This window comes from Furipterus horrens, unplaced genomic scaffold (assembly GCF_987537825.1).
Source record: "Furipterus horrens unplaced genomic scaffold, mFurHor1.1.pri manual_scaffold_4, whole genome shotgun sequence".
Classification (NCBI taxonomy): domain Eukaryota; kingdom Metazoa; phylum Chordata; class Mammalia; order Chiroptera; family Furipteridae; genus Furipterus; species Furipterus horrens.
In genome coordinates, this window is record NW_028327174.1 from 104389922 (window position 1) to 104409946 (window position 20025).

The window sequence follows — 20025 nt, forward strand, 5'->3', positions numbered from 1 at the left end:
GTGTATTCTCAGAAATATTTTAATTCAGAATAACAGAGTAACAGTGAAAGTAAAACCCATTGTTCTCAATTTGAAGGTCAGGAAAAGTGCTTAGTAGTATAAAAAACCTATGTTAGTATGTTACCTTTATAGTCCTTTATGTTTGATAAAAGCATACATCTTCCCTCTTAAATTATTTTTTATTTATTGTTTTAATATTTTCTGTTAAAAAATTTCTTGCTTCCATTTTTGAAGCCCATTATTCTACTTTTAAAATTGCATGGCAAGTTAATTAATTATAATTAATTTTATAACATAAAAATGTTCTAAAATATTGTCTAAATATTATCTAGTCAAAGTATTCATTGTGACTGTTGATAATAGAAACAGCCTTTTCCACTCTCCCTTTACTGCTGTAGTATTTCCTTGTTTTTATAATTGAAGTGAGAGATTCTATCCCATCTTAAACCACCAATGATTCTAGTTTATTTCTTTGTGTGGATCTTTCTAAGTTTATAAACCAAACTTCTTAAACTTACTACAAGTATTTTCTGTATAACGTAATTTTCATTTTTTTTTCCCAAGGAAAAAACTTGCAAAGAATTGAAGCATCAATTTCAAATACAGATGGAAAGCACACTTAAGGAACAGAATGAAATGAAAAAGTCACTTGAAAAAGAGAAGGAGGTAATTTTTTTTATTACATAAAATATGTAAAGTATAAAAGATTTATATTTTAAAAATATTTTCATGCTAATGCTTAAGTCAAAGGAAGGTTTATTTCTGAAATATAATGAATCATGTATACATAGTTTAATACTAAACTAATTTATGTTCTATCTATTACTAAAAATATTTAAGTTTATAATAAAATGCCCCCAATTAAGGATTATAATTAATAAAGATGGCAAATTGAGTCAACTAACTATTGAATTATAATTAGATAATCTAAATTAAGGAACATATTATGGTCAGAAAAAATCTTTATAGGCTTTCTGTAGAAATGACCTTTTAAGGGCTCTTTATTTCATGGACATTTATATATATATTTTTTTTAATTTTATTTTTTAGTTACAGTGTACATTCAATATTATTTTGCATTACTTTCAGATGTACAGCATAGTGGTTAGAAAATCACATACTTTACAGAGTGTTCTTAGTACCCACCTGGCCCTATACATAGCTATTGAAACGGTGACTCTATTCCCTATGCTGTGCTTTAACATCCCCATGGCCATTTTGAAACTACCAATTTGTACTTCATCCCTTCACCTTTATTTATTTGTTAATTTCTTTCTTTTTTTTTTTTTTTTTTTTTTGAGGGAGAGAAACATGGTTGCCTCTCCCATGCCCCCAACTGGGGACCTGGCCTGCAACTCAGGCATGTGCCCTGACTGGGAATTGAACACGCAAGCTTTCTTGGTTCACAGACCAGCACTCAATCCACTGAGCCACACCAGCCAGGGCTATTTGTTAATTTTTTAAATTAATTAATTTATTTTGGGAGGGGACCCCCGCTTGTAACAATTCCCTCCTCTCAGACTTAAGACCCTTTATAATCTTATAAAGGACAATGGGCGAAAGTCTTGTGTTCCTCTAGCTGCTTCAAGCTGGACATGGTCGTCGTCCTACCTACCCTTGGGTCCAGAAATCCCTAATAAGAGTCGGGGTGTGGAGGGGAGGGTGGCCTTCCCACATGGGGAAGGATCGTGCAGACTCCAGGTCAGTTGGCTGTCCCCATACAACAGCGTGCTTGGTTTAACAGGCTGGCATCCTTGTTGTGTTCTGGGGGCAACAGATTTGGCAACAGGGTTAAAAGGCATCATTAAAACCATAACCACTAGATGACAAAAGGCAGGGGTTAATTTTTCAGTGATGGACATTTATATTAATGGTGTATTTGTTAATGGTTGAATAACAGTAAAGAGATTTGTTTTTTCTATGGTTAATGCTTCAGTTGCTCTATCAAGAACAAACAAGTAAATGAGTAATTAAATGGTTTTAACATAGTTGTTATTCTCTGAAGTTATACCTCTAACAACTAGTGTTCAGGCATGTAGCTTTCTAGAGGTCTGGCCTGATAAAGCAGCAAAACCTACTCTTGATAAGTTTTTAATATGAAATTATGTTGGCTTAGTGTCAAGCTCTAGATCCAGATTGCCCAGTAGTATTTACCGGTTATGCCATTTATTAGCTATGCTGCCTTGCCTTGTGTTAGGCAGATTACTTAATCTCTCTTTGCTCCAGTTTCCTCAGCAGTACAATGGGGCTAAAAATAGAATCTATGTCATAGGATTATTGCAATAAATAAGTGGATTAATATATTTCGAAGTCCTTAGAACAAAATAAATGCTCAGTGTTAGCTATTATTTTATTATTGCTTATCATAGTATAACCATCATTATTGTTACATTACCTGACTCCTATTTTACACAAAAAATATTTTCCTGTGTGTTGGAAATAGTTGAAGCATCTGTATGTAGTACTGAGACTTTTAAAAAGTATTGTAACTTTGAATATGTTCAAGTACTCAAATTAGGTTCTTAATGAAGTACAGTATACATAAAACAAGAACACGTGACTGGCTGGAAGGGTGGCAGACAGCATTAGTGCACTTTGGCCACAGAAGAACCTCCATATGACTTTTGTGTGTCTAATTTTGAATAGAAATATATGTTAGTAAATGTAAAAACAAGGGAGTAGCAAAATATGTCCCATTTTTCTAAATGAGGAAATGAGTGGTACAGTTCAGTGTCATCAGATAGACACTAAAAATATTTGCTAGAATCAATTTTGTTTTCTGTAATAGTTAATATTGAGTTGTTCTTTCTGATTAACCATAGGCAGTAATCTCAGCATTTTGAGAATATTCTAGAAAGACATTAGACATTCCAGCTATCTAAAGATTGATGTCGATATTTTTATTTTCTATGACACACGGGAATACTAGTCTGTTTCTTTTACAAGCTTTATCCAAATACATAACCAAATTTAAAAGGAAATTGGGATTAAACAAATATTGAAGATTAATCCAATGTGTCATCTAATAGTGTCAATTCAGTAGTGTCAATTATGAAAGTTCCATGGAAGTGGGGATTTTTTGTTGTTGTTGTTTTATTACTGATTACCTGTGGCCACACCCTGGCTGGTTTGGCTCAGTGGATTGAGCGTCAGCCTGCGAGCTAAGTGTCGCTGGTTCGATCCTCCAGTCAGGGCACATCAGAGAAGGAATACTCTGACTCCAAAAAACCTCCGCTGCCTTGCGGCATACCTCTTCAGGGGAAAGGCTAAGGGAGTAAACCCCGACAGAAAATCCGGAGCCGGAGTCCCTAAGGCGGTTTGACGTTGTAGTCAACACCGGCAACTCCTGCGGCGCACCTGAAGCCAAGCTGTGTTGACTCCGTCTTTCCCTTGGATCCTTCAGCTGCGAAGAGGAGGGTGTCTGCTGCATGGGCAACAGCAGACCCTCCATATCACCCTGCCCAGGCTCTGTAGCTTCAGCGTCATCGCAAGATGTCGATTCAACACGGGAGGAGACAGATACCGTGTCACTCCCGAGTCGGACTGCACAGCCATTCTCGGCGGTGCAGATAGACTCTTAAGAAGCTACACCATCGTCTCTCAAGACGGACGGCTGCCGACGACTACCTGTGGCCAACAGGCTCAGTAGTTTCTACCTAGAATAGTGGTTGGCATGTAGTACTCAGTAAATGTGTGTTTGATGAATAAAATGAGCTAAGCAGATACTATTTTCTTTTAGGTTTCTCAGCAGTTGAAATTGGAACTCAATTCAATGCAGGGACAACTCATACAGGCCCAGGATAATTTAAAACAAAAGGAAAAAGAAGAACAGCAACTTCAGGAGAACATAAATGAGCTAAAGCAATTGACTGAACAGAAGAAAAAGCAAATTGAAGCACTCCAAGGAGAAGTTAAAATTGCTATTTCACAGAAGGTAGTGATATGTTTGTTTATTTTTTATAGGAAGAAAAACTTTTAAGATAATATAATAATTAAACACATGAGTTACAACAAAGAAAATTTATATATGCTTAATGTAGTTTTAAGTTAAATGTATAAAAGTACTTAATTATATGTTTAAATATCTAAGTCCATCTCTTTTCATGGCCAAGTAGTACTCCATTGTATAAATGTAGTATAGCTCTTTTATCCACTCATCTACTGATGGACATTTGGGCTGCTTCCAAGTCTTGGCTTTTGTAAATAATGCTGCAGTGAACATAGAGGTGCATATATTCTTTCAAATTAATGTTTCAGGTTTCTTCAGGTATATTCCAAGAACTGAAATCTCTGGGTGATAAGGTAGTTCCATTTTTAATTTTTTGATGTAACTCCACACAGACAACAGTATGGTGATTGGCAGAGGGAAAAGAGGTGGGGGATGTAGAGAAGATATAGGGGGGATAAATGGTGATAGAAGGAGACTTGACTTGGGGTGGTAAATACACAATTCAGCACATAGATGATATATTATAGAATTGTGTACCTGATACCTACATAATGTTATTAACCAATGTTACCCCAGTAAGTTCAAGATAAGAGAAAAAAATCTAAGTCCAGATTCTCATTTGCTATAACCATTATCAGATGATTCTTATTTAAAATTTTAGAACTAATCATTTGTCTGATAGACATAAAATGACCCTTTTGTAAAATAACATATAACTAACACTTATTAAAGGAATGATTAATACAACATTTCTAATGTATTAGAAAATTCTAAAAGAATTTAAAAATAAATTAGTTTTATTAAAGAAAAATAATAAAGAACAAAAATCACAGAATTGGATATTTAAAAAATTTCAGTAGTATAGATTTTATATAGTTATAAATTGCTTGATATTGTAACTTATCATCATGTTTTTCATTTCTAAACCTATTCTAATTTATTATTAAGCATCTATTTTCATTTTAGATATGTTTTAATACTTGTCCAGATCAAGAGTTGATAAAAATGGACCATACCATGAACAAGAAAGAAGTAAAATGCCTACTATGTAGAACAAACAAAATATATCATATCATTAAGAGCTGTGACATTACTGGATAAAAATATTAACTATAAATATATATTTTATACTGACCACTGTTTTTATAATTATTATTATGCCACTTTTAAAAGAGTAGTTTTCTAATACAAACAAGAGTAGACAAATTTTACTAACCTTTTTGTGTGTTATATATAATCACAGATCAGGATGTAATTATCACAATACATACTTTGCTGTATGCTTGGATATCTTGAGGTCATTTTTTCTACAAAGTCTATTAGACCTCTATCCAGGTTCTCCAGATCTTCATTTTATAGCATCTTAATTAGTTAATTTCAAAAACTATCTTAGCATACTTTCTTTTTTCATTAAATTATTGGTTATAATAAAATTTCTTTCATATTCATGATGAATGTATATTGCCTATATTTTTCATGGTTTTACTAGATCAACAGGAAATGTTCTTAGTAGTTGTTCTGGTTCAGACTACTAAATGTCATAGACTGGGTGGCTTGAACACTAAACATTTATTTCTCACAGTTGTGGAGGCTGGAGAGTCCAAGATAAAGGCACTTGACATACCCTGTTACCGGTGAGGGCCCACATTCTGGTTTGTAGCTGCAGTCTTCTCACTGTAACCTCCTGTGGCAGAGAGAGATTATCTCTCATGTTTCTTTTTATAAGGGCCATGAGGGCTCCAGCCTCATGACCTAGTCACCTCCCAAAGGTACCACCTAAAAATGCCATCCCTTTGGGGATTAGTATTTCAACATATGAATTTCCGGGCAGCATTTAGCCTTAGCAGTAGTAGTTCACTTATGTTAGTGTATGGATGTTAGACCAAGGAACACAACTCTTAACCTTGGGGAGGACAGTATTTTCCCAACACCATTTATTGAATAAACTGTCTTTAACCCACTATAAGTGTTTGCTTCCTCTGTCAGATATTGACTGACTATAAAGAGGTGGGTTTATTTCTGGGCTCTCTATTCTGTTCCATTGATCTATGTGTCTGCTTTTATGTCAGTACCATGCTGTTTTAATTACTGTGGCCTTATAATATAGTTTCATATTAGTTAGTGTGATTCCTCTTTCTCAGGATCGCTGTTGCTCTGTGGGTCCTTTTGTGATTCCATATAAATTTTTGAAATATTTGTCTAGTTCTGTGAAATATGTCATTGGAATCTTGATAGGAATTGCATTGAAGCTATATATTGCTTTGAGTAGTATGGACATTTTAATGATGTCCATTTTTCCTATCCATGAACATCATATTTGCTTCCACTTGTCTTTATCTTCTTTTTCTTTCTTCAGTGTCTTAAAATTTTCTGAGTACAGGTCTTTTACATCCTTGGTTAGGTTTATTCTTAGATATTTAATTCTTTTTTGTAGCAAATGTGAATGGGATTGTTTTCTTAATTTCCCTTTCTGTTGGTTCATTATTGCATATAAAAATGCAGCTTATTTTTTTGATATTAATTTTGTATCCTGCTACTTTGTTGAATTCATTTATCAGTTTTATTAGTTTCTTGATGGAATCTTTGGTGTGTTCTATGTACAATATCATGTCATCTGCAAATAAAGACAGTTTTATTTCTTCCTTTCCAATTTGGATGTCTTTTATTTCTTCTTCTTGTCTGATTGCTGTGGCTAGGACTTCCAGTACTATATTGAATAAGAGAGGTGAAAGTGGACATCCCTGTCTTGTTCCTGACCTTAAGAAGAATACTTGTAGTTTTCGCCCATTGAGTATGATGCTGGCAGTGGGTTTGTATTATATAGCTTTCATTATGTTCAGGTATGTTCCCTCTAATCCCACTTCGCTGAGAGTTTTTGTCATAAATGGGTGCTGGGTTTTATCAAATGCTTTTTCTGCCTCTATTGATATGATCATGTGGTTTTTATCTTTCATTGTGTTTATGTGGTGAATCGTATTTATTGATTTGCGAATGGTGTACCAACTTTGCATTCCCAGAATAAATCCTACTTGTTCGTGGTATGTGATCTGTTTGATACATTGCTGTATTTGGTTTGCTAATATTTTGTTGAGGATTTTAGCACGGTATATTGTTCATTAGGGACATTGACCAATAATTTTATTTATTTGTAGTGTCTTTATCTGGTTTTGGAATTAGGATAATGCTGGTCTCATAAAATGAGTTTGGGAGCCATCTCTCCTCTTGAAGTTTATGAAATGGTATCAGAAGGAGAGGTGTTAGTTCTTCTTGGAATGTTTGGTAAAATTCACCTGTGAAGCCATCTCATCCAGGGTTTTTGTTTGTTGGGAATTTTTTGATAACTGCTTCAATTTTACTAGGTGTAATCTGTCCATTCAAATTCTCTGATTCTTCCTGATTTAGTTTTGGAAGATTGTATGTTTCTAGAAATTTATCCTTTTCAACCAGGTTGTCCAATTTGTTGGCATATAGTTGTTCATAAATTTTCTTACAATCCTTTGTATTTCTTTGGTGTCCATTGTTATTTCTCTTCTTTCATTTCTGATTTTATTTATTTGGGTCCTTTCTCTTTTTTTCTTGATGAGTGTGATTAAAGGTTTGTCAATCAATCTTTTTATCTTTTCAAAGAACCAGCTCTTGGATTCATTGATCTTTTATATCTTTTTTAGATTATTTTATTTATTTTTGCTCTGATCATATTTCCTTTCTTCTATGTTGGGTGTGTAAATGTTTACAAGGGTTATATCCTCTTGTTAGATTGTTCCCTTTATCATTAGGTAGTGTCCTTTGTCTTTTACTATAGCCTTGGTTTTACAGTCTATTTTGTCAGATATAAGTATTTCTACCCCAGCTTCTTTTTCCTTTCCATTTACATGAAATATTTTTTTCCATCCCCTTACTTTTAGTCTATGTGTATCTTTCAGAATGAGATGAGTCTCTTGGAGGCAGCATTTATATGGGTCTTGTTTTCTTATCCATTCAGCTACCCTGTGTCTTTTGGTTGGAGCGTTTAAGCCATTTACATTTAAGGTGATTATTGATATGCATTTAGTACCATTTTATTATTAGACTATTTTCCTCTGCTTTTTCTTCTTCTTCTCTTCCTTCCTTCTTCCTTCTTCCCTCCTCCTCCCTCCTTCCTCCTCCTCCTCCTCCTCAACCCCTCCTCCCCCTTTACATTTGTTGCAGTACTGGTTTGGTGTTAACAAACTCCTTTAGCTTTTTTTCTGAGAAGCTCCTTATTTCTCCTTCAATTTTAAATGATAGCCTTGCTAGATAAAGTAGCCTTGGTTGTGGGTCCTTGCTTTTCATCACCTGGAATATTTCACAACACTCCCTTCTGGCCTGAAATGTTTCTGTTGAGAAATCAAATGACAGTCTAACTGGTGCTCTCTTGTAGGTAACTCCCTACTTTTCTCTTGTGGCTTTTAGGAGTCACTCCTTGTCTTTAACCCTTATCATTTTAATTATGATGTGTCATGGTGTGGGCCTCTTTGGGCCCATCTTGTTTGGGACTCTGAGCTTCTTGGACTTGTATGTCTTTTTCCTTCATCAGATTGGGGAAGCTTTTGGTCATTATTTCTTCAAATGGGTTCTTGACTTCTTGTTTGCTCTCTTCTCCTTATGATATTTCCACGATGTAGATGTTGCGACGCTTCATGTTGTCCAACATGTTTCTTAAGCTCTCCTTATTTTTTAAAATTATTTTTTATTTTTGCTGCTCTGCCTGGATGTTTTTTTTCTACCTTGTCTTCCAAATCACTGATTCTATCCTTTGCTTCTTCTAACCCACTGTTTATTCCTTTCAGTGTATTATTTATTTCAGATATTGCATTCTTATTTCTGACTGGTCCTTTCTTATGGTTTCTATGTCTTTTTTCAATCTGTTGAGTATCCTTATAATTATTACTGTAAACTGTCTAATAAATTGCTTGCCTCTGTTTCATCTAATTCTCCTTCTGGAGAATTGTCTTGTTCTTTCATCTGGGGTCTCTTTCTTTGTCTTCCCATTTTGGCTTCTTCATTGTATTTTCCACCTTAGTTGTTAAACTAATCAATGTTATAGCCTTAAGCTGTAACCTGCAGCTCACCTTAAGCACCACAGGCTGGGTCTATTTCTTCCTCTGAGGCTGATACCACTCAGAGAGAGGTGCTCTGCCTGAGAGAGATGGCTCTTGCAGTTTAGGGAATGACTTAACACAGGGATCCTGGCGGCTGTTAATTCACTTCTCTCCCCAGAGCCACCAATTCCAGACTCTCCTCAAGTATCTCTAGTCCAGTCTGTCTTCCCTGTACCAGGGCCCAGCGTTGCAAATGAAATTTTGTACGTTGCCCTTTAAGAGGCTGTCTGTGTCTCTAGCCATTTCTCCCTGGCAGACAGAAACTCTGCTGCTTTTCACAGCTCAATGTTTTCTGGGTTCCTGTCTGCCTCTGGTACTGTAGGCTGGGGAGCCCATCTTGGGGTTTAGACCCTGCAATTCTCAGGAGGAACCCCCTAGCTGCTGAAATAATCCCTCTGGAACTTCAGCTGCTGCCCACAGGAGCCCAGCTAGCCCTCTTGTGATTGCACTTACTATGAGTCTCATTGTGGTGAAGTTGTTTCTTCTGTCTGTCCTTGGTTATAAGGCTTCTCTGCAGCTAGTGTTCACTTGGTTATCCTGGATTATTTCTCTATAATTTAGTTGTAACTCCAGTTTGGTCCTGGGAAGAAGTTAGTGTAGCTTCCACTTACTCCTCCACCATCTTGGACCCCCACCAATTTTGATAAGTGTTTTTTAAAATACATGCTGATATGATAGCTGTCACAATACAGTCGTAACAAAATTGTTTCAAATGAAGTTAAAGACAACTAAGCACTACTAGAACTATCTTACAGAAGGAAACAAACAAATTTTTTGGCCAGTGCAAAATTCAGGAGTCAGTAGTAAATAAATGATATTTAAAGCCATGAGTCTAGTTGAGATCTTCTAGAGAGAGACTGTATATAGAATAGAAGAAGGCCAGGGACAGAAACCCGAGGCCGTATAATTTTGAGAAGTCAAACAGAACAAGAGGAGCTAGTAAAAGATTTTAGGGAAGGAATGACCAGTTATGTAGGAGTAAAACATAAGGTGCCTGGAAACCAGGTTGAAAAATGTTTCTCAAAGGTGACATCATCAACTATTTCAAGTGCTGCTGGAAGGTCAAATAAGATGTGAACAAAGACATAACTATTAGATTTTGCAACAAGATGGTTGCAGTTTCATTGAAGTGGTATATTTAAAAACCAAGTGCTTATTTTCATACTATGCATACATGTATTTTAATAATGTCATAATTTGTGCATAGCTCCTGAATCCTCTTAAAGACTGAAGACGGGTTTAGAGTTTAGAAGACTTGAAACTTTAAAAGATTTTCTTTTTCTGCCTTGATGTTAATGAAGATGACCTGTAGAAATTTCCTTAGTTATTTTTTAATTTCAAAGAGAAAAAATAATAACTTTAACACAGTGATGGCTTTTTTATTTCTTTCATGTAGAAATTTGCTTCAGTTAAACTTTCAGGTATTATCATTCTCTACAGCCTCTCACACAGTGTCTTGCATTAGAATGTGATTGTTACCCTCATGTCTCCTGAGACCTTGCTACTTAGGGCTTCCCACTGAAATGCTTTTTTTCTTTATTTAATTGCTTTTTCATATTTTTTGGTTTTGAAGTTTGGACTTGTTGCATTTTGTAATTCTTTAACTTTGTAACTATATGATAAGTATGTTACTCTTTATTAAAGTAAAAATTGTAAGGGTTGGATGCAGGTCAGTTCTCAGGAATCTTCTTAGTTGTGTGGATTTCATTTTATATTTGTAACTGGTTTTTGGTTTGCATACTGTTTTAAATAACTACTGTATGTTTCAGACAGAGTTTGAGAATAAACTACAACAGCAGTCAACCCAAGCAGCGCAGGAAATTGCAGCAGAGAAGGAGAAAATGTCTGTGTTACAAAACACCTATGAAAAAAGTCAGGAAAATCTAAAACAACTTCAGTCTGATTTCTTTGGAAAGGAATCTGAACTTCTTGCCACAAGTCAAGATCTTAAGGTAGAGTAAATGATATTTTTTCATAAAAAATAGTAAGTTGTTTATAAACCTTCATTAAATGATTGATTTCAACCCAAATGGCAAGTGAATATTAATATTTGTGGAATATCATGCTTGTTTTCTTTTTTTAATTATATTTTATTGATTATGCTATTACAGTTGCCCCAACTTTTCCCCCTTTGCCTCCCTCCACCCTATACACCCCTCTCCCTCAGGCAGTCCCCACACCATTGTTCATGTCCATGGGTTATGAGTATAAGTTCTTTGGCTACTCCATTTCCTATACTGTACTTTATATTCCCACAGCTTTTCTATAACTACCTATTTATACCTCTTAATCCCCTCACCTCTTCACCCATTCCCCCACACCCCCATCCCATTGGCAACCTTTCTCTTAAGTAAGACCCTTTAACATTTCATATAATAATGGTTTGCTGATGATGAATTCCTTTAGTTTTTTCTTGTTTGGGAAGCTCTTATCTGCCCTTTGATTTTAAATGATATCTTTGCTGGATAGAGCAATCTTGGCTGTACGTCCCTGCTTTTCATCACTTTGAATATTTCTTGCCAACCCCTTCTAACCTGCATAGTTTCTTATGGGAACTCCCCTAAGGTAACTAATGGCATTTCTCTTGCTGCTTTAAGATTCTCTCTTTATCTTTAACTCTTGGCATTTTAATTATGATGTGTCTTGGAGTGGACCTCTTTGCATTATCTTGTTTGGGACTCTCTGTGCTTTCTGGACTTGCATGTCTATTTCCTTCACCAAATTAGGGAAGTTTTCTTTTATTTTTCAAATAGGTTTCCAGCTTCCTGCTTTCTCTTCGCCCTATGATGCAAATGTTGGAATGCTAGAAGTTGTCCCAGAGGCTCCTTACAGTACCCTGATTTATTTTAAATTCTTTCTTCTTCTTCTTTGATTGGTTGTTTTTTGCTTCCTTATGTTCCAAATCATTGATTTGAGTCTTGGCTTCATTCACTCCACTGTTCCTTGTAAACTGTTCTTTATTTAAAAAAGTGTATCCTTAGTTTCTTACTCTGGATCTTTTTTATGCTGCCGAGGTCCTCACTAAGTTCCTCGAGCATCCTTATAACAAGTGTTTTAAACTCTGCATCTCATAGAATACATATCTCCATTTTGTTTAGTTCTTTTTCTGAAGATTTGATCTATTATTTCATTTGGGCATGTTTCTTTGTCTCCTCATTTTGGCTGCCACTTGTGTTTGTTTCTATATATTAGGTAGGGTTGCCTATCTTGGTAGTGTGGCCTAATGCAGTAGGTGTCCTGTAGGGTCCAGTGTCACAGCCTCCCCTATCACCCAGGCTGGGCACTTGAGGTGCACCCTTTGTGTGGGCTGAATACACCCTCTTCTTATAGTTGGTTGAGTCTCGGTTGTCATTGGCAGGTCAATTTGAGGGATTTACTCAGGCCAGTCAGCTGCAAGGACTGGCTGTGACCACTGACCACCAATCTCCGCCCTTTGTGGAGGATCAGCTGTGCAGGGGCAGGGAGGTGGTGATCTGACATGGTCTGTAGCTGTCCATTGGGTGAGTAGGCTCTGGGGTTTCCCTAGTGGTACAGGCCAAAGTCATCCCCAACCTATGCTCTGCCTGTGGCCACCCTGCCTGAACTATAAAGCAATCTGCAGATGGCTGCTACTTGTATGGGGCTTGGAGGTTGCCAGGAAATGCCAAACTATGAACCCAGGTTAGCTACTGCTAGTGCTGGGCCTGGGGCCACTTAGAAAGAGGTCTGGGGGTTGGGGTTTTGCTGAGGCCAGCTGTAGCTTTTTGTGAGAGAATTGAGGAAGTTGTGAACCTTGAGTCAAGACCAGCCATTCGTATGGAAAAGCCACTGTTAACAGCTTGGGCAGGTCTGTAAGTTAGGTTGGATGGAGCATTAGGGGGTCTCCAGGGCGGGACAAACAGTGTTAGCTAGGTTAATGGAGTCTCAGATACCTTACCTGGGGCTCTGAGGCTCTGTGGGGGAATGGTTCAGAAGAGTGGCAATGGCTTCTACCCACCTTCTATCTGGGAGAAAGCTGTCCCTCAGCCCTCACCTCGATGCCAGACACTTCAGTTCCTCCCTGTATACCACTGATGCCTTTGAAGCTGCTGCCCTGGTGCTGGAGCTCAGAGGAGTTGAGTCTGAGTAAGTCCGTGTGTAGGTTCTTAAAGAGGAACTGCTTCAGTCTCCAGCAGTTTCTTCCACCGACTCAATCCCTATTGGTTTTTTTAGCCAGAAATTAAGGGGACTTATCTTCCTGGCACTGGAACCATGGGCTGAGGGACCTGGTGTTGGGCCAGGACTCCTCACTCCTGAGCTATTCCTTCCAAATTTTTATCCACTACACATGGATGTGGGACTAGCCTGTTGCACACCCCTGTCCCTCCTACGAGTCTAGTTGGATGTGGTTTCTTTAATTCTGTAGTTCTTGGGCTTCTATTGAACTTGATTTCTGATAGTTCTGAGTGATGGTTCTATATTTTAGTTGTAATTCTGATATGGTTGTTCGAGGAAGTGAACTGTGTTTACCTACACCTCCATCTTGACCAGGAAGTCACGTTTATTTTCTATTAAACTTTTATTTTTGATGTAACATGCATTTTAAATATGAAATTGTTTTATAATAAAACATATCTATAAACATTTAAAATAACATCTGTAATAGTAAAAATATTGTAAACCTGTTTATTGCTATATTATTAGCTTATCTACAAACTTTGCTGTTTTATGTAAAAAAAATAATTTTAAAAAATACTAGTTAGGGACAACTTCCAGCCAAGATGGAGGCCTAGACTGACACACTCCATCTCCCTCCACAACTAAGAAGGAATACAACTACCGCAAAACCAGAAATAACCAGAAGTTCCAGAAAATAAAGCTACATGGAAGTCCATCATATGAAGTTATAAAGAAGTGGTGCTCATCTGGATGGGTAGGAGTGGCGAAGCTGGGGCAGAGAGCTCAAGCTTTGCTGGCAGCGGCAGCTGCGACAGCGGTGGTGGGACAGTGGTCAACACAGAGACCCGTATTTAAGGGGAGTCGAGAAGCACCTGGGGAGCACCTGCAGCTGCAGACCAGACCTATCAACTCGTGATTCCAGCACAGGGAAGGCAGATCCCCATTGCCGTGGACTGTGAGGGCCAGAGGGTGTGGGAATGGAGGAGGAGGCTCCTGGTCTCTCAGCGGATAGTGAACAGCAGGAATCCATCTTGGATCCCCACCCCCACTCAAAATGCCACAGTGTGGTGAGAAGGGTCACCCGGTTGTGACGAGTGCACGGGGCTCCGCCCCCTATAGCGTAGGTGGTGTGACAGCCTGCCCAGGAAGCAAAGGTAAACACAAAACTGTCAGGATGGCACAGATCATGATAGAGATCTCAATCACACATCTGTCAGACAGCGAATATCTAATCTAACGGCTCAGCAGATAGGAAATCTTTCTGAGGCACAGTTCAGAGCTTTGGTTATATGAATGCTTACAGACTTGACAGCAGATCTTAAACAAGACGGGAAAGGAATGAAGGCTAGCCCTGCTGAAATGAATGAAAACATATATGAAACTAGTGGTGAGGGAAAGAAAACCAGAGATCAAATCACCAAATTGGAACATAGGGAAGGAACAAATAGTCAACCAGTGCAGAAAGAGGAAAATGAGGAGAGGCTCAGAAATCTATGGGACAGCTATAAGCGGGCCAACATCCATTTGAAGAAGAACTACAAATTGAAAAATTATGTGAAAAAATAATGAAGAAGAACTTCCCTAACTTGGGGAAGGAAATAGACTTACAGGTCCAGGAAGCACAGAGAGTTTCAAAAAAACTGGACCCAGGGAGAACCACACCAAGACACATTATATTCAAAATGTCAAAAATTAAGGATAAAGAAAGAATCTTAAAAGCAGCAAGAGAGAAGAGAATTATGTATAAAGGGGTCCCAATAAGACTCTCAGCTGATTTCTCACAAGAAACTCTGCAGGCAAGAAGGGACTGGCAAGAAATATTCAAAGGAAAAAAAAAAGCGAAAACCTACAACCACGATTACTCTATCTAGTGAAGCTGTCATTCAGAATAGAATGGCAGAGAAAGTGCTTCCAGGACGAAGCAAAGCTGGAGGAGTTCATCACATCCAAACCACTGTATATGAAATGTTAAAGGGACTTATTTAGGAGAAAGAGGATCAAAGCTATAAACATTAAAATGAAAATTGTATCACAACAACCAACAACAGAAGCTAGAGAATCAAAACAAAGGCAAACTAAATAGGCAATGAGAGTGGGAAAAGAATTATAGGTATGGGGAACATTATAAGGGGAGGTCAGCAGGGAGGGAGAAGGGGGGAAAGGGAGGGAGATGGTACAGAAATTAAGAAGCATAGTAGGAGGGAGTGGAGTAGACAGGAAGATGTTGAGAAGAACTATATGCACAACCAATGGGCATGGACTAAGGTTGGGGGACAACTGGAGGGATGGGGGTCACTGGGTGGAGGGGAACAAAGGGAAAAGAAACTTGGACAACTGTAACAGCATAATCAATAAAGCAAATTAAATTTAAGAAAAGAAAAGAAAAAAGTACTAGTTAGGAAATCTAAGGAGTTTTAAAGATAAACTACTTTTGAAAATGAAAGCAGTTTTATCATTGCTTGTCAGGCAATTTGACTTTAGTTTTATATTTTTGTTACCTTCCCAAGACTCCCTGAATTAAAATTAGGAAATTATAACACAAAGTAATTTTACCCTTAATTATCTAAACATATGGAATACTATTTGATTAGATAAATTATCATGTTTATTAAAATGAAGGATATGGAAAAATGGTAAATAAGTTATATGGCATTAAGGTATCAGTTTTCTAAGGGAAATGAAACATTTATATTCTCTCATAGATGATTAAGCCAGTTCTGTCTGTCTCTTTTTCTTTCTTTCTTTCTTGCTTTTTTTTTTTTTTTTTTGGTGAAATTTAATTTTAGTTTTTTATGTTTAAAATTTTATTTGTTTAATTTAAAGTGCATTATTGTCAAATTCTGAAAATCAGAGAATATGTATGTAATATATATATAAACATACTAAGTCTATATTTTATTCATAGACTGCTATTATAGGAAAGGCTTATGAAGGAGGTAGGACTGGACCAGGTCCTTAAGAATACATGGAATTTGAATACACAGAATGTATTGAGAAAGATCATATCACTCAGAGGCACATTTGAGAAAAGTTGCTGCAGAGGAAAGGAGCAAAGCCAGGAGACAGTTACCACACTTGTCTTGCTAGAGTGCAGGTTCGTGTTTAGAAGCTAAGGTTTAAAATGTTGGGATCAAATTGTGAAGTATCTTAGATGCCTAGCAAGGATCATTGACTCTGTATTTAGAGGGGAAATGAAGAGTCAAAGCAGAGGAGTAAAATGAAGAAAATAGTATTTTAGGCAACTTAACCTGGAAGTGGTTTACAGACAGCTTGGATTGGACTTGGGGTAAACTGGTGTCAGGGAGATTAGTTAAGAGGCTCCCTCCCTTCCTTCCTCCATACATTGGAGTAATCAAGGTGTGAGTTGATTTTAACTAGGATTAAGGTTTAAAGAGGATGGAACACAAGAGATTTATGAGAGATAAAGATAAGACAGGAGGGCCAAATATACACAGGCTGCAAGGAATCAGTGGTGGCTAATGATTTAAGGAATCAGTGGTGACTATGATTTGGCACAGAAATAGGAAATTGGGTAAAATAATTTTTATAGTGTCAACAAATAGACTTTATATGTATATCTATCTGTCTATTCAAAATTATTATGAGTTGTTATAAAAAAATACCACCTGAAATATAGGAAGTGTCTTATTTTCTATGCTAAGTAGCTTTAAATTATTATTATTTTTCTTTACAACACTATTGAAAGTGAGGGAAATGTTTGTGGAAGAGTTTGGACTTTATTTTAAAGGCAGGAGGGAACCACTGAAAGGATTTGTTCAGATTTGTATTTTTGGCCAATGACTGGCTACAGGATAAAGGATGGATTGTAGAGACTAAAGAGGAGACTTTGTAATAGTCCAGCTGCAGATGATGGTAGCTTGGGCTAGTAATAGTAAGGGTGGAAAATATGGTTGAATTGTAAAGGTATTTAAGTTGATAGAAAAGATGAAATTTGACTGATCATAGAAGACCTATAGGAATCACACAAATGTATTTTACCCAAGAGTATTACATAGTAACAGGACTTAGATCTCTTCAGTCAATATTTCTTCATTAAGCCAACAACTGTTTTTATTATGCTTTAAAGCTGCATCGCGTACTAATATCTTTATACATGAAAGAATCATTCAAATGTAAATATGGGCAAAAAGTGAAAGGCAGAGGGCTAAGTCTGCTGTGGAGTTTTACAGCTATTAAGAGACCATGAATACATCCTCTCTTCCAAAGCTTCCTTGTGTAGACAGGCCCACCTTGGTTTGTGACAGGCTTAGTGTTGCACAATAACAGAATCATGATTAGATCTCAGTTCTAGTGATTCATAGCCTTTTAAATATTCTTTTATCATAATGACTAAAATTTTTTAATAAAATAAAACACTGATAAATTTTGTATTAATGCTTCCAAAATGAGAAGTTTCTGAACTACTGAGGAAGTTAATTTTTAAAAACAGTAGTAAATTCCTAGGGAAGTTCAAATGATATAGGCCAGAATACGAGAGTTATCAGTCATTGTTTTAATTTGCTTCAATGATGTTATATAATCTTGCTGTATAAAAGAGAGAAAGGGAGAGGTTCAGAATCTTATAACATGACACCTATGTAAGGCAAGGCTGCCATCTGTGGGCTGAGGGTATGCACCAAGAAATCAGTAGAATGGAAGATTATGGTTTGGCCTTATTTATGCCTGTAGCCCCATCTGCTGGATTACTTGTGAAATACTTAAGTTTGTTGACTGGATAGTTCAAATTGGCTGTGCTATGTGCTATTTGTTGTTGAGGAAAGGTAGAAGTGGAATTTAACTAAGTTTCATACCCTGATGAAGCGAAAATTCTAGATTAAGTTCAGAATTAATATAAACCTTCTCAGCCTAGTACTCTTCCTTTATCATTTTATCAGTCATCAAGAAAATAATAACTAAAAATTTTAAAGTTATTTTGAAAGAAGAAAAGAAAAATTGTTGACAAAAAACAGCTGTCACAGAGCAGTTCAGAAATTCTTTTTTAGGTACAATACTATAATGTGATTAGAGTGGAAGGCTGGTAGTTGATGTACTCAGGGATTTACCCTTTCCAGTGGGAGTGGATGGGTTAAAGAGAGCCCCTACTAAACCACTGAATGGAAGAGAGGAGCTTCTTAAGGGAAGAGATGCTAAGCAGATGAAAATAACATGGTCTTCATTAAGAAACCAATAGAATACTTAAATATATGTCAATATACCACTAAATGACATAAATAAATATTCAGAGGCAAAATAGAGCAATATGTGTAGGCATCTTCAGAAAAAAAGTAGTCTAGATTTTGAACCTGACTTTAAAGATTTATTCACTGAGTTTTTAAGAGTTTCCAATTTTACAGGCTTATATTAACCATGAGCATTTTAGAATTCATGAGGTCAGAGATTGGGGTTACTGTTACTTTCAGGCCCTAGCAAGCCTTGGCATTCTCTACCCTCTATTACCTAATTATAATTGCTATAGACTGTATGGACTAGGTGTTGTCCAATTTTATTCTTTTATCTGAAATCACTCTCCCTCCTTTACACTGAGCCTTCTGTAAAAACATTCTGCAGAAAGCTCTCACACTTGTCATTCTTCTGTGCATTCGGCACATGGCTAATGCTTTACTACCTTGTTCAGCTTCTGTTTTACATTCTGGTTCTGCTTTTCAGGCTGCATAGTCATCTCCTTTAGTTATGAACCTTCTTATACCCTCTGGTTTACTCCAGTAGTACACTTAATTAATGGTTAGCCCCTTGATTAATAAAGGACTAGATGACTTTAGGTCTTTCCTGGGGGTGGGGGAAAGCCTTAGGGTTGGTTTTTTGTGTTCTACTGGAAGCCATTGAAAATAGATATTTAATTTACATCAGAAAGACTTCTGAACTGAACTATTTGTAAAGAATAAACTTTCTCTTTTAGGAAGCTTAAGGAGTCCCTTAAATAAGGTCTTCATTTATTTATTTTCATCTATTTTTTTAAATTGAATGCTTACTTTAGCCATGTCTAACCAGTAGGGATTCTACCTGAATTATATTTTCTGCTTCATTTTCAAGGAAACTACATCTCTGGAATAAGAAAGATGAACTTCTAGATCGTGGAAGAGTATCTTTAAGTTACTTCCCTTCTCTGCTGATTCTTAACAATAGCAGCTGAGAATGGCAATGTTCCTGCCATTTCTGTTACCCAGCTGTTACCATATCTGCCCCCAAATAAAACCTAATAGGTCAGAAAGCTTGCTTTTTCCCCAACATCACCTTCTCAGAATATTTGGGTCTTGGAACAGTCAATAACCATGGACTGTGTTAACTGACAACACTACTTCTACAACACAGGTGGGAAGTTCAGAGGAGCGGGTGATGGCCTTGTCAGAAATAGGGCTTAGATGTCTGGTTGACTTTCCACTTTTAGTTCACTTCATCAGGTTGGCAGATGCAAAATACAGTTTTGTTTTGACGCTTTTTATCTATTAAAGGCTTTAGCATGTGAAGGGACATCACAGATCCTACAAAACTATACAAGGCAGGGCAAAAGTAGGCGTACAGTTGTGAGTACACAACACAAAGTTTATTCTTCTATTATTATTTTTTAATTATTGTATTATTTTTCATATGAACAACTGTATACCTACTTTTGCCGTACCCTATATGTACACATAATGTAACATTTAACTATATCTCTCTTTAGTTTTTTCATGTCTCTTTACAACTTCTCTCTAATTACATATATATTCTCTGAGTGTGTTTGATATAGCTCCTATTTACTTGATATTCCTTCATATCACTAAGCCAGTAAATACTTACAGATTATTTCTAGAGGTTTTG

At 36.7% G+C, this 20025-nt stretch overlaps 1 protein-coding gene across 2 annotated transcripts in view; it reads left to right on the forward strand.

Moving 5' to 3' along the window:
* EEA1 (early endosome antigen 1) overlaps positions 1 to 20025 on the forward strand; it is a 141652-nt gene that overhangs the window by 111281 nt on the left and 10346 nt on the right. For both annotated transcript variants that reach the window (XM_090273892.1, XM_090273893.1), the window contains 3 exons: positions 565 to 666; positions 3740 to 3934; positions 10839 to 11021. In XM_090273892.1, the coding sequence (XP_090130018.1) occupies positions 565 to 666; positions 3740 to 3934; positions 10839 to 11021 (480 nt within the window). The remainder of the gene's footprint in view (positions 1 to 564; positions 667 to 3739; positions 3935 to 10838; positions 11022 to 20025) is intronic.